Here is a 15039-nt window from a genome sequence, read left to right as displayed (position 1 = left end):
TGCTAACAAGTGTTCCTTCTATCCCATAAAAACATGAAATATCGCCTCGAAACATTTCAGTTTTTCAGATAATAGAAAACAATGTTCTTTTACTGTTTTCTTATTTGTTATTTTTCTTCACATATTATCAGAATCTTTAAAAATGCTTCACAGACGGCTCTTTTTGGGTCGCTGGGGAGAAGCATAACAGGATTTCAGTTATGCGTCAATAAATATTGACTGCAAAAATTAATTACACAAGCAAATATCTCTTCAGCTTCACCTTTGTATACAATTTGAGAAGCTGCTTCCTTGAAATTGTGTTAATCCTTTAGTAGGAATATTCGAGTTTTCTAAAATGTCATTGCTTCGGAGTCCAAATTGACCTTAAATAATGGTGTCATAAATGTTATCTATATAGAGCTTTTCCTGGTGCTCAAAGCGTTTTACAAGCAAGTAAAGAAGACAAATAACAACAAATGTAAAAAGTTCTAAACTAGGTGGAATAGGGGCGAGGAGTTAGTGGATTAGGAGTTGAACTCAAGAGTGAAAAGGTGAGTTTTGAGGGATTTAATGTTTAACATCCTTTGCATGCTAACGTTTGCTTAAAAGTACATCAACGACAAAGGAACAAGTGTTTTTTTTCAAGCAGCTGACTCACAGTTAGAGTTATTCTTCTTCTCTCTGTGTGTGTGTGTGTGTGTGTGTGTGTGTGTGTGTGTGTGTGTGTGTGTGTGTGTGTGTGTGTGTGTGTGTGTGTGTGTGTGTGTGTGTGTGTGTGTGTGTGTGTGTGTGTGTGTGTGTGTGTGTGTGTGTGTGTGTGTGTGTGTGTGTGTGTGTGTGTGTGTGTGTGTGTGTGTGTGTGTGTGTGTGTGTGTGTAGGAGTTTGTGGATGTCAGCCCTCAGGAGAGGAACTGGAAGGGCATCGCCATCTCTCTGCTGGTGATCGTGGCCGTGTGCTCGCTCATCACCATGTCCGTGGTCGTCCTCACGCCCGGTATGCTCGCTAATCTACTGCTACTCCCTTGTTTGTCATAAAGCTGTAAGAAATAGACCGGATCTGACTTTACGCTGTTTTCTCTTAGCTGAGCTCCCCGGAAACAACAAGTCCAGGCTGACTGCGGCGGATCTGTACAAACCAGAGTTCAGCGTCCACAACCCCGAGGCCACGTGGATCAGCGGTGAGTCCTCGGATATCACGAGAAAAACTAGAAACGGGCACACAGTGAGGGGGAGGTACACACAAAATGTAACATTTAATAATGCCTCATTTACACATTTGGTCGTAAAATTGCAAAAAACGCCCAACATGTATCCAGTATTCAGATTGGTCTCCAAAAGTAAATGTCTAGTTTGCATATTTAAACGTAACATTTAAGATACTACTACTCAAAACTAATCATCCTAATGGTAGTAATCTGCTGGGGAAGTTTATGTTGAGATATATTAGTTGCACAATTCACCAGTAGTGTCTAAATTCATTTCAATGTTCAGCACCTCAACCAGGCTACATTCACATCGAAAGGGACAGTTCCAGCCCCATGGACAGTTCCAGCCCCATGGACAGTTCCAGCCCATCTGGCTATATTTACTCATATATCTGGCGTGTAAGGAAGGCCAACAATTCTTAAAAGAGTTACAGAGTGACTTAAAGTGCAGCTAACATGCTAATTGATAGAATTTGAGAAGCCTGAAAACAATATACAGTATGGCATATGGTGACGCCTGCACTACATTCCCCAGAATCCCTTTCAACAGGCTCCTTAAAACAGCTGTAAACATTTAGCACCCAGCTATAAGATACAAAAATAGCAAAGACAGAGAAGATCCTTTTTTGTGGTTAAGAAAAAGTGAGATTCATGCTTCATTTTCCAATAACTTGCAGTGCATTCTGGGTATTTTTCACTTAGTGTGTTTTCGTTGCTTATGAAATTCCACTCTCACAAGTTGTAGAATGTGTTGATCCCACCCTCCAAAGGGTCATCGTCTTGCTTTGAATGAGGACTTTTATGAGAGCGTTCAATGTGAGAAGAAGTTGTTCATTGAGGCTTCACGGAGGAAAATACGTTTTTCATACCAGGGTGTTTTCCCGTTAAAGTGGCAGTTGAATCATCATGCAGGAAGTGTGCAGAGAGGCAGAGACGGAGGTGATGGAGCTCAGGAGGAGGAGAGGACAGCGCGACATTGTGAGGAGAGTGATGGTGATATAACAGAGGAGAGTGATGGAAACAGTGCCTTTGAGAAGGAAGTAAGAAGGTGACATTTGGGACGCATGATGAGACCGTTTTTGGTATTTATATCTTCTCAAAGTGACATTTTTGAGATATTTTTGCAGGTTTTGTCAGATTTGGATAGAGAGGGTTCTTTAAAGCTGCTAAATATTTAAATGAATACAGTTTGGAAACTTTTTCTCGGAACAGAATTAACTCCAATGGTCTGTCGTTTCAGAGCGAAGCAGCACTGACAATAATATGACTTTAATAAAAAGCTTATATTGTCCAGATACATTTCAAGATGGACATATTCTTCCTACCAGGGAAGCAAACACAAGATGTTTGGGGTAAAAGGTTCAGAGCATTGTGGGAGGTGCACGAGAAGAACATGAGAATCTCTCCACCTGAGCTTTCATTACATGATATTAAAACCATCCATTCACCAAGAATACAGTCTATGAAGAGAGCAGCTCGAAGTCTGCACGAGTGGAGGAATGATCTTATAGGAGATACAGCTTTGGGGAATCCATGATGCATTCAGGGTCACATGCACGTTTCATATGAATATTGGATGATTGCGTTTGTAATGCGTGAAAGTACACTTTGTTAATGGTTAAATTGAATAAACATGAAATAGACATTCAAATACAATAATAATGAAAAACTGAAATGCAAATAATTTAAACTGCACCCACATTTAAATATATGTACATTGCTATGCTATAAAGATTATATTTAAAGTAAACCTAAAATATATTAAAAAAAACATTTACAATAACTTAAATATAAATAATAAAAATAAGTTTGAAACATTTTACAAATCTGAACATATATATGTATATATGTTCATGTTCATGTTTATATGTTCAGATTTTTCTTTATTATTATTAGATTTATAGTTAAAATACAATTAATATTGGAAACTTGTATATAAATACAAATATGTAGTGAGGAGCTATTTGATCTCTTTGGATGACCTCAATCTTTGTTTTTTATATATTTCTCTTTTATTCTTCACTACACTTTTTATGTTACCCTTGAAAAATAGGCTTTCACCTGGTTAAATAAAGGCCACACACACACACACACACACACACACACACACACACACACACACACACACACACACACACACACACACACACACACACACACACACACACACACACACACACACACACACACACACACACACACACACACACACACACACACACACACACACACACACACACACACACACACACACACACACACACACACACACACACACACACACACACACACACACACACACACACACACACACACACACACACACACACCTAGTATTTTAGATAATAAGCAGAGTTGTGCAGCTCTGTTTATTGACCTTTCCAAAGCGTTTGACACCGTCGATCATCGCATTTTAAAGCAGAGGCTACTCAGTATTGGCATGTCCAGCCTTGCAGTGGGTGGTTTGTGAACTACCTCTCTGAAAGGTCCCAATGTGTTCATTTTGATGGGCTGTCTTCTGAATGGTTAAACATTTCTAATGGTGTGTTTTAGGACCACTTGTATTCTCCATATATATCAACAGTTTATGTGATAATGTGGATGAAGCTACTTTACATTTGTATGCGGATGATACTGTGATGTATTGTGCAGGTCCCTCCATTAAAGAGTTTGTTGTTAAATTACAGGCTGTTTTTAACACTATTCAGACTCAGCTCTCTGAATTAAAGCTTCTTTTAAATGTGGATAAAACCAAGGTAATGCTCTTTTCAAAAGCAAAAAAGATACCAGAGCCTGTTTTAGATATTGTAACTACGCAAGGAACACAACTTGAAGTTGTTGCCTGTTACAAATACCTTGGTATCTGGCTTGATGATTGTCTCACTTTTAAACTTCATGTCAATAACCTGCTAAAAAAGCTGAGGGTTAGACTAGGTTTCTTCTACAGAAACAAGTCCTGTTTCTCGCTTGAGGCCAGGAAAAGGCTAGTCACTGTGACCTTTTGACCTGTGCTGGACTATGGGGATCTGATCTATATGAATGCACCTGCCCATTGCCTGGTCAAGTTAGATGCTGCGTATCACAGTGCTCTGAGATTTGTTACTAACTGTAAAGCACTTACTCATCACTGTACCCTGTATGCAAGGGCTGGTTTGCTTTCACTAACTGTACGGAGGCTCAGTCACTGGTACATGTTCATCTATAAAGCCATGTTGGGTAAACTACCTTTTTATATCTGCTCTCTGATCTCTCGACGAATTGAAAGTACGTATTGCCTGAGATCTCATGATGTTGTTTTATTAAATGTGCCAAGTGCTAGGACTGTCTTAGGGAAGAAAGCTTTTAGATGTGCAGCTCCACTAAATTGGAACAGTCTGCAAACCTGTTTAAAACTGAGCTCTTTGGTTCCCCTGCATCATTTTAAAACTCGGCTGGGTGACATGCTGGTTGATACTCATGGTACCTGTCACTGTAAATAGAGTTGTGTAAACTATACCCTGTACATTATGTCGTATGTCATCCTTATTGTTGTTCCGTTGTTTTTATGTTACCCTTGAAAAATAGATCTTTTGATCTCAAGGGGCTTTCATCTGGTTAAATAAAGGCCACACACACACACACACACACACACACACACACACACACACACACACACACACACACACACACACACACACACACACACACACACACACACACACACACACACACACACACACACACACACACACACACACACACACACACACACACACACACACACACACACACACACACACACACACACACACACACACACACACACACACACACACACACACAGTCCTGCTGATCTGCAGTCTCAACACAGATGGCCTCGCAGTGTCTTGTTGAATCAGGAGCAGCTTGTAGTGACTCGGGGTCAAACACCCTCCCACAGTGGGACAGACCATAGTACAGAACATAATAATAATAAACCAATGTTCTCAATCAGTGCTGATTTATAATGCTGTGCAATGGTCACTTAGAAAAACCCCAAGCTTTAACCTCGATGCTCCTTTTGCACCGCTATACAGTCCCGTCCACTAAGATTCAATAAATAATTGAAATATCTGAAGCAAACCAGTACAGATACATTTATAAAAGAGCGCTGAATGAGCTGAACAAAGATATAAATGCAACACTTTTGTTTTTGCTCCCATTTTTCATGAGATGAACTCAAAGATCTAAAACATTTTCTATATACACAAAATAATCATTTCTCTCAAATATTGTTCACAAATCTGAAAAACTCTGTGATAGTGAGCACTTCTCCTTTGCCGAGATAATCCATCCCACAGGTGGTGCTGATTAGACAGCATGATTATTGCACATGTAAGGGAAACTTCTGCAGCAATGGAGAGTCAGGACTCGGAGAGACACGAGGAGAGTTGGAGCTTTGATGTCAAACACTGGTAGTTTATTACAAGTCAAACGGCCGGAGAATTCATATCACAAGTCACAACAGCAAAAGGTTCTGACTGCACGGGTGGGTTGTCATATCAACTCTGATCAGCCTATCTCTCGATAGACCTTTTAACTAGTTTACAGAGAGTTAATCAGCATATTGGGGGAGGCGTAAACATCTGTGGAGCTACAGGAGATTATCCCCCAACTAGAAATACTCAATCACTTGTCAGTTGTGTTTAGAAGCCAGCGTTCCCACAGCCGTAAACCATTTTGTGACCGAGAGTTGAACTGGTTTATCAAGATAGCTGGAGCCTCCCATTCCTTAAGAGAGATAACAGAGCCAGGGTTTGGTCGTAAAACGTAAATATCTTAGGAGTAAGGAAGAATTATTATTTGACACTTAGGAAGAAAGAAGAAATATTCTCTAACAGCGCAGGTGTGCCTTAGGCTGGCCACAATAAAAGGCCACTCTAAAATGTTCAGTTTTATCACACAGCACAATGCCACAGATGTCGCAAGTTTTGAGGGAGCGTGCAATTGGCATGCTGACAGCAGGAATGTCCACCAGAGCTGTTGCCCGTTAATTGAATATTCATTTCTCTACCATAAGCCGTCTCCAAAGACGTTTCAGAGAATTTGGCAGTACATCCAACCGGCCTCACAACCGCAGACCACGTGTAACCACACCAGCCCAGGACCTCCACATCCAGCATGTTCACCTCCAAGATGGTCTAAGACCAGCCACTCGGACAGCTGCTGCAACAATCGGTTTGCATAACCAAAGAATGTCTGCACAAACTGTCAGAAACCGTCTCAGGGAAGCTCATCTGCATGCTCGTCGTCCTCATCGGGGTCTTGACCTGACTCCGGTTCGTCGTCGAAACCGACTTGAGTGGGCAAATGCTGATTCGATGGCGTCTGGCACGTTGGAGAGGTGTTCTCTTCACGGATGAATCCCGGTTTTCACTGTTCAGGGCAGATGGCAGACAGCGTGTGTGGCGTCGTGTGGGTGAGCGGTTTTCTGATGTCAATGTTGTGAATCGAGTGGCCCATGGTGGTGGTGGGGTTATGGTATGGGCAGGCGTATGTTATGGACGACGAACACAGGTGCATTTTATTGATGGCATTGTGAATGCACAGAGATACCGTGACGAGATCCTGAGGCCCATTGTTGTGCCATTCATCCACGACCATCACCTCATGTTGCAGCATGATAATGCACGGCCCCATGTTGCAAGGATCTGTACACAATTCCTGGAGGCTGAAAACATCCCAGTTCTTGCATGGCCAGCATACTCACCGGACATGTCACCCATTGAGCATGTTTGGGATGCTCTGGATCGGCGTATACGACAGCGTGTTCCAGTTCCTGCCAATATCCAGCAACTTGGCACAGCCATTGAAGAGGAGTGGACCAACATTCCACAGGCCACAATCAACAACCTGATCAACTCTATGCGAAGGAGATGTGTTGCACTGCGTGAGGCAAATGGTGGTCACACCAGATACTGACTGGTTTTCGGACCCCCCCAATAAAGCAAAACTGCACGTTTCAGAGTGGCCTTTTATTGTGGCCAGCCTAAGGCACACCTGTGCAATAATCATGCTGTCTAATCAGCATCTTGATATGCCACACCTGTGAGGTGGGATGGATTATCTCGGCAAAGGAGAAGTGCTCACTATCACACATTTTTTCAGATTTGTGAACAATATTTGAGAGAAATGGTTATTTTGTGTATATAGAAAATGTTTTAGATCTTTGAGTTCATCTCATGAAAAATGTGCATTCATATTTTTGTTCAGTGTATTACAATTAAAATTGTACCTGTATCAAAAATAAATAGTCCTTTCATACTGTACTACGAATTCAAATCTTGTATCCAGGCCCGGTTCCAGAACAAAATGACTCAGGGTGCATCTGAGATTAGAGAGGGTGCAGGGGTAAAGTGCTATTTTTATAAGTGGGGAGTGGACCTAACACCCTCTAGGGGGGTCCTCACCTCCTCTAGGGGGGTCCGGGGGCTAGCTCGCCCAGGAAGATTTTTTTTTTTAAATATTGAAGTTAAAAGCATCAATCTGGTGCATTTTGAGAGCAAAATGAAGAGATCTATGGATACATCTCTCAACACCCAGATAAAACAGAACTGTAAACAGATTTACTTTTTCTTTATGGATATTTTACAAATCACTCCCCTTTTAAACTGTATTCTTGTTTTACTGTCATATAGTATTTCATAACTGTTTTTCATTTATTCTCATAAATGGTAACCAAAACGTTTGAGACCCACTGAGATAACTAGACTAAAGTTAACTATCTAAACAGAGTCCCTTACCTCACTGACCTGTAGTTATCTCTCTCAGTCTGACAGGACAGAGCTCTCTCTCTCATTGTTTGAGAAACAGCTTCTAATATCCGTTAGCGCAGCTAGCTAACCAGATGCTAACAACAACAATGCAAATAGTGAGTTTGGTAGAAATAAGTTATTTAAGATGATGCCATATTTATTGAAGATTTACATTATAAATATTCCCCAAAATTATTCAAAAGCATATTCTTCCAAACTCCAAAAGTAAAAAAGTATTTAATTTTTAGTGAGTGAGTTACTCCGATGAGTACCAGGAGACAGCGGTTGGTACTCTGGTACAGTTGTGGTGAAGGCATCTGACTTACTTGAACCAAAATGTCTACATGCATAGCAGAAGATGGCATCGTTTTTACATGAATATTCCAGCCAATCTCTGTTTTTAAACCATGAGCTGCAAAATGAGCGCCTTGCCCCACTGTACAGGCGAGTTGGGTACTTTTTTAAATATATCTGGGCAGGCTCTGTTTTGCAGAGGTCCTCTGGCACTTGCGGGCCGCCGAGGAGTGGTGTTTGGGGCAATGAAGACGGCTGCGGCTGCTCCGCCTCCGTGGGCGAGACGGGCAAAGCCGGCGAGTCGGGCGGGAGGACGTTAGTGTCCACGACAGTGGCCGCGGGTAACGTAATGTCCCCATGATCTGAACTGTTATTACCTGCAGTAGATGCAGTGTTACTGCTGGTGATAAGAGCTGGTTGTTTTAACCATTTTCTGATCCTAAGATATATCGGGCCGAGGTTATAGTTGTTGAAGCAGTTTATACAGAAACAGGTTACTTTAATCCGCATTTTGATCTCACCTCAAGAGATCAACATACACAAAGCATTCGAAACATAACCACTGTCATTCTTTTCTACTGTGTCCGTCCCCCAATATTATATAAATCCATCAGAAGCTGGGATTTAGAGCACTTTAAACCTTCGGGAACAGCCCACCATAACAACTTCTTATGACAGTGGAGAGAGACCAAAATATGTTAAAAAACTGCGTCCTTGTCTGCTGAGTCATCATATCCGTCCTCTCCTTCCGAGGCATACGCCAACAAGGGCATCTGAAAGGAAGGGGTAGGAGCAGCTTTTCCTTCAATGGTGGAACTGATCAATCTGATCAGAGAGAAGTAGACTCCTCTGCTTCCTCGTGATGTCCCGTGTCTTTGTCCCCCAGCCCGCTGACGGCGGCTTCTGGGCTGGCGATAGGAGTGATGTCCTCTGGTTTCTTCTCCTCTGGTCCGCTGATGGCGGCTTCCGGGTCATCTGCTGAACGAGGGCCAAGTCCGTCCTGATGTCGTCTAGGATCCTTCCAGGTGGTTTCCCCACCACACACTGGCTCCAGTGGTACCAGTTGTCCCCCTTTCCTTCTAGGCGGACGGCATGGGATGTCCTCTGGGTCACTCGGTAAGGGCCGGAGAACCTAGGGTTGAGCCACTTAGGCCTGATGACTTTCAGCCAGACGAACTCTGCTGTGTTGGCCTCGTGCTTCTCGGGTCCCCCTTTGGCATCAGCAACCTGTGTGGAGAAGTCTGATACCCACCCCTTAAATTGCTGGAAATATGGCTTTGAACTCATGACCTCTCCCTCCTTTACTACACTCAGGGCCCCTGGGCCTGGGAACTGGTGGCCATGGGTCAGCTCAAATGGGGAGAAACCTGTCCCTCGGTTGATAGAGCTCCTGATTGACATAAGGGCTAGGGGTAGAGCATCCAACCAGTTCATGCCCGTCTCCTCACATGCTTTGCTGAGTTTTTGTTTGATGTTCTGGTTAATTCTTTTTACCTTTCCCTGAGATGGGGGGTGATAGACGGCTCCGAAACTGTGTCTTAGTCCTAGGGACTGTTCTACTGTGCGTAGGTCATAGTTTTTAAAATGAAATTACTAAATTGAACAATAAACCCATTATACCCCTCCTGGAAATATTGTCCTCCAAACTATAGAGACCATGTTTCCCAAATAATATACTTTAGAGTATTCATCTTCACATACAAAGTTATTTCAAAGTCCTATGACTCATCATCAGGAAAACTTTCACCTGTCAAAAAGAATCACCAATGTTAAAAATCAAGCTACATAGTCATCAAGTCATGCAGGGATCATGCAGAGTCAGACAAAGTTCATGCGTCATGTCTCACAATAGTTCAACTAATATGGCATAGTCAGAAATCCACTGCCAAAAGCATTGTGTGCATCCCAAAATAAAATTACATTGTCGGTGGGTCAGTGTTACTGTAACAGTCAGAAATTGACAAATCAATTCACATTCATTCAGTCTTTGCAAAGTCTAAGTCAGTCTCGAGATCTCATGTCCTATAGTGCACTTTGATATTCTACCAGCTGGAGTTTTTACTAGTGACATCATTGTGTTGATGTCAAACAATGCAACAAAGTTTTTCCTGTGTTCGCAGCACAATTTTCTTCAGATATTAAACAAACAAATTATCAATACACATTATTAATGTACTGCCCCTAGGAAACACAAAGCCTTACAAATGTTCATGCAAGCATTCCTAAGTGAACCTGCGGATAACGGCCTTTTTAATTAATATTCCAAATTAAATCAACAATAATAACAATAATCAATTTGATCAATTTGTTTACGACATGCAAATCACTAACACATTTTTCCAATTTCAGCATCAGCCGTCTTTACTCTAAAATTACTTTTTTTAAATAGGAATATTTAGAAATGGAACAAATATTCAATCTTCAGAAATGTTCTTAACAAATGGAGAGTAATGCCATCTCTCCATCTAGTGAATAGCCAACATATTTAAAAAATATCAGATATACAAAAATAAGCCTAAATACTCCTTTACTATCAAAGTCTAAAGCTAGGCCTAAGGTGAACAGTTTTGGTAATGGCCAATTTAATCTAAAAACAAAACAAAACTGGACTCGTGCCTTTATTATTTGTTATATATAACTAACCCTCTCTAGGATATGAAATCCGTTAATCTTTAACCAGATACTATTTCCCTTTTTATTTTTTTTAGTTCATGATAACAATGGTATAACAACCACACATTTTACCCATAGCTAGTTTCTATGTCAAGATTATTCCATGTGACATAATAATCAGATGTCTTGTTTGCTAAACAAGGATATTAAACTTTAATCTTTTCAGTATTCCAAACCATCGTTTAAATCAGCCTCCTTGCCTAAACACTAAGCATATTGTTCTACACCACCCTCTGGAAAATCCTCTGGGATCAAGGAAACTGGGATGTCCTGAGGGGGAAGGAACCTCTGGATCAATGTGGTACAATCAGCAGACACACGTTGTCCTCTGCACAGTAGGAATCCCCAAAAACTGCAGTTCCTCTTCACACCACTGTTGCCTTGACAACGAGGCACAAGCAAAATGTCAAAACCTCCTCAGAGATGTGTTCTTTGCACAGTTCTTCTGTTTCTGTAGTGAGCAACAGTTCACCAACACACTGATTCAGAGTACAACCCAAAGGTGGCGCACAACTATCCAGTGCCGCTGTAATCACGGCCGTATCCACCATTGAGGTCACCGAGGTCCGGACCTCGGTAATCTTTTCCGAGCTGTGTATAACAAAACTTGTAAAATAATTGCACTAAACGGGATTCTTTGTAGTACTTCCATTTACTGACGATGGGGGCGCTGCATAACTACGTAGCCTCGATTAAAGCAAACAGAAGAAGACGACATGTATCAGAGGGTATCAACCGGTATCAACAAACCACCGCAGCCCGTACTTGAACCGGAGCAGCGAAGGAATGATGAGGTATCTAGAGATCTGAGTCCAGCGGGCTGCTTGTGTTTCTGTTCCTCAGGACATCATATGAGCAGCAGATCCTGTGTGAACGCTCTACGTTAGTCAGTGGATGTCCGACAACATGCACACTAACTTATATTGCAGCTATAGGCTATACTTTGGTTTATATTGCGTGAATAAATTAGCTAGAGATAAAGTTAATTACGTTCATCCAATGTCAGAAGGATTACCTTTTTAACAAACGTTGTAATGCTTTTCTTTCATTTCAATTTGAGTAAAACATTGAAGATATAACATTGTATTGTTTTCTTTTTACACTGACTCAGATATAATGAAAAGACTACGTCAGTCGAAGCTCAGCTTTGGTAAGAGAGAGAGAGAGAGAGAGAGAGAGAGAGAGAGAGAGAGAGAGAGAGAGAGAGAGAGAGAGAGAGAGAGAGAGAGAGAGAGAGAGAGAGAGAGAGAGAGAGAGAGAGAGAGAGAGAGAGAGAGAGAGAGAGAGAGAGAGAGAGAGACAGAGACAGAGACAGAGACAGAGACAGAGAGAGAGAGAGAGAGGTCAGGGAGGAACTGCAGGTACAGTCACACAAAAGAATGTAGGCTTCATAACCCCATCTATCTATCCATCCATATATCTATAACAATAGTCTTCATTTACAATATAGACAATAGGCATAATTGTAAAACAACATACATCTATTGCAGTTATGATGTCATAATAACATACAATTGTATAAAACACAATTTGCTTACATCTTTGTTCTCTTTTGAGAATCAAACAAAACAGATTTAAATAAAACAAAAAGTGCAAACAAACAAGTGAAATTAACTAAATGGCTGAATTGCTTTTGATTCACTGGCAGGAGCGACAAGTGAGGAGGAGCAAAAAGTGAATAACGAGGGAGAGATTGAAGAAAGAGAAAGAGTAGAGGACAGAGAGAGTAATGAACAGGAAGAAGACAGAGAGACTAAAGGAGATGGAAGAGAGGCTGCAGGTTATGGAAAGGAGAGAGACATGGAAAATGAGTTGTGATCATTTTAGCCTCTTCTGCATGTCCAGATCATTAATAGTAATCAACTGATTCTTATGCATTACGCTTTCAAAAATAATTGATGCTGACATTGTCAGCCCACTGACATAGTTTGAAATCAATATATTATCCAATGTGTGACCCCCCACAGGACTTAAAAAGCACCTAAGTAGATCATGAAAATCCCCCAAATCTCGGGGGGTATCCCCCGAAACCCCTTAGTATGTTTGGACCTCGGTATTTAGGAAATCCTGGATACGGCCCTGGCTGTAATCACAGCAAATCAGCTACTGGAGAAAAACTCAATTTAAATCTCTCCCCCAAAGGGTTACAAATAAAATGGCTGAGTGTCTATATGGTCAGGAATGCTGAAACATGTGAATGTTAAAACAAACCAATGGCAGTAGTCTACCCAGATTCTTTACTTCATTAAAAGCAGTAAAACTACATTGTAAAATCTCTTTTATCTAGTTGACGTCCTGCTTCTAAAATTCTAGTCAGGAAAATAAAATAAACTTCATCTTTAAAATCTTCTTCTTTACTTCAGTTCTAAGTCAAATGAGCAACACAAGGAAAACCCTCCTTAACCACTATAGATTCATCTTTTATCTACTTGCTTATTCTATTCTTTTTCAAATTGTTTATCTAAGTTGTTTTACAAGCATGGTTAGATTTGTAACAGAATACAAAACTAACTGTATTTAGCGCTATATTTTAAAAACAAGTAATCTGATTACAGTTAATGAATATATTTTTGAACACTTAAAGGAATTATTGCTGGAAAAGTTTCCTCACGAAATGTAATCTTCATTACTAAAGCTAAAACCTAAAGAAATCATTACGGAACAGTTTTCTGTCCTTACCACTTAATTGTTTCAATAAAAACAAAAAAGACATTGTGAAAACTCCCACTCTTGAGAACATCTCAACACTTTATTCCATCTGAGCACGAATGTGTATGACGGACACGCCCTATTAATCCAAAACGGTCTTTAATGGTATCAATTGTGAACTTTCTTAATATTGATTGTAAATGCAAAGTATGTTCTCTTTAGAACAAAGATAGGATAGTTGTTGCTGAAACTGGTTAATAGCAATTTTCTGTTAACATAGATAAGCATGTTACATTACATTACATTGCATTTAGCTGACGCTTGTATCCAAAGCGACTTACAATAAGTACATTCGACCAGGAAGACACAACCTTGAAGAAAACAGAATCATAAAGTACATCAGGTTTCATAGAGCCAAGTATTTCAAGTGCTACTCAACTGGCTATAGATAAGCCAGTCCTTTATTACTATATAAGTGCTCTGTTAGCAGTTCTTTGTTAGTAATTCTATCGCTCGAGGTGGAGTCGAAAGAGATGAGTTTAGTCTGCGCCGGAAGGTGTGTAAGCTTTCTGCTGTCCTGATGTCAATGGGGAGCTCATTCCACCATTTTGGAGCCAGGATAGCAAACCCACGTGTTTCTGCTGATGGGAACTTGGGTCCCCCTCGCAGTGCGGGTGCAGCGAGTCGTCTGGCTGATGCAGAGCGGAGTGCACGTGCTGGAGTGTACGGTTTAACCATGTCCTGGATGTAGGAAAGGCCAGATCCATTCGCAGCATGGTATGCTAGTACCAGTGTCTTGAAGTGGATTCTAGCAGTTACCGGAAGCCAGTGAAGGGAGCGGAGGAGCGGCGTGGTGTGGGAGAATTTAGGAAGGTTGAAGACCAGACGAGCCGCTGCATTCTGGATGAGCTGCAGAGGTCGGATGGCAGGTGCAGGTAGACCAGCCAGGAGGGAGTTGCAGTTGTCTAGGCGTGAGATGACGAGAGCCTGGACCAGAACCTGCGTCGCTTTCTGGGTCAGCTGGGGACGTATCTTCCTGATGTTGTAAAGCGTGTATGTTGTTCTTATATCTAGTAAATATATTCTTATTTCATGTTACTCATAAAACAATGACATTTTCCAGAATAGTAGTTAACTTTATATAACATTTACTCTCTCTAGACTCTTCAAACCATCTTACTTCTCCTGTCTCTCTCTATCCTCACTGCCCTGCAGCTGCCTGCTCCTGTCCACAAGCTTCTCTATTCAATCACACTTGACCTCTTTGTGTTATCCAACAGTGTGAGATGGCTTGAGCAAACATCGTGCAGCACCTCTGTCATGCTTAAACATTAACAGTTTCCTTCTGACTGACAAACTTATATAAACCTCTTTTTACTTTCCCTTAACGTTACTGTATGTAATATCATTTTTTCTCTTGAAATATAATTAAGTACAATTCTTAGTTAATGACAAATACCATG

At 41.1% G+C, this 15039-nt stretch overlaps 1 protein-coding gene across 2 annotated transcripts in view; it reads left to right on the top strand.

The window, feature by feature from the left end:
• Nucleotides 1-865: 865 nt before the first annotated feature.
• The window catches only part of LOC117456916 (inactive dipeptidyl peptidase 10-like), a 59197-nt gene continuing 45023 nt past the window's right edge, over nucleotides 866-15039 (top strand). For both annotated transcript variants that reach the window (XM_034096791.2, XM_034096785.2), the window contains exons 1-2: nucleotides 866-976; nucleotides 1065-1160. In XM_034096791.2, the coding sequence (XP_033952682.1) occupies nucleotides 952-976; nucleotides 1065-1160 (121 nt within the window). In that variant the 5' untranslated portion in view covers nucleotides 866-951. The remainder of the gene's footprint in view (nucleotides 977-1064; nucleotides 1161-15039) is intronic.

Source organism: Pseudochaenichthys georgianus, chromosome 2 (genome assembly GCF_902827115.2).
Source record: "Pseudochaenichthys georgianus chromosome 2, fPseGeo1.2, whole genome shotgun sequence".
Lineage (NCBI taxonomy): Eukaryota > Metazoa > Chordata > Actinopteri > Perciformes > Channichthyidae > Pseudochaenichthys > Pseudochaenichthys georgianus.
The sequence above is the reverse complement of the archived record's forward strand: the minus strand, read 5'-3'. Positions and strand labels throughout refer to the sequence as shown.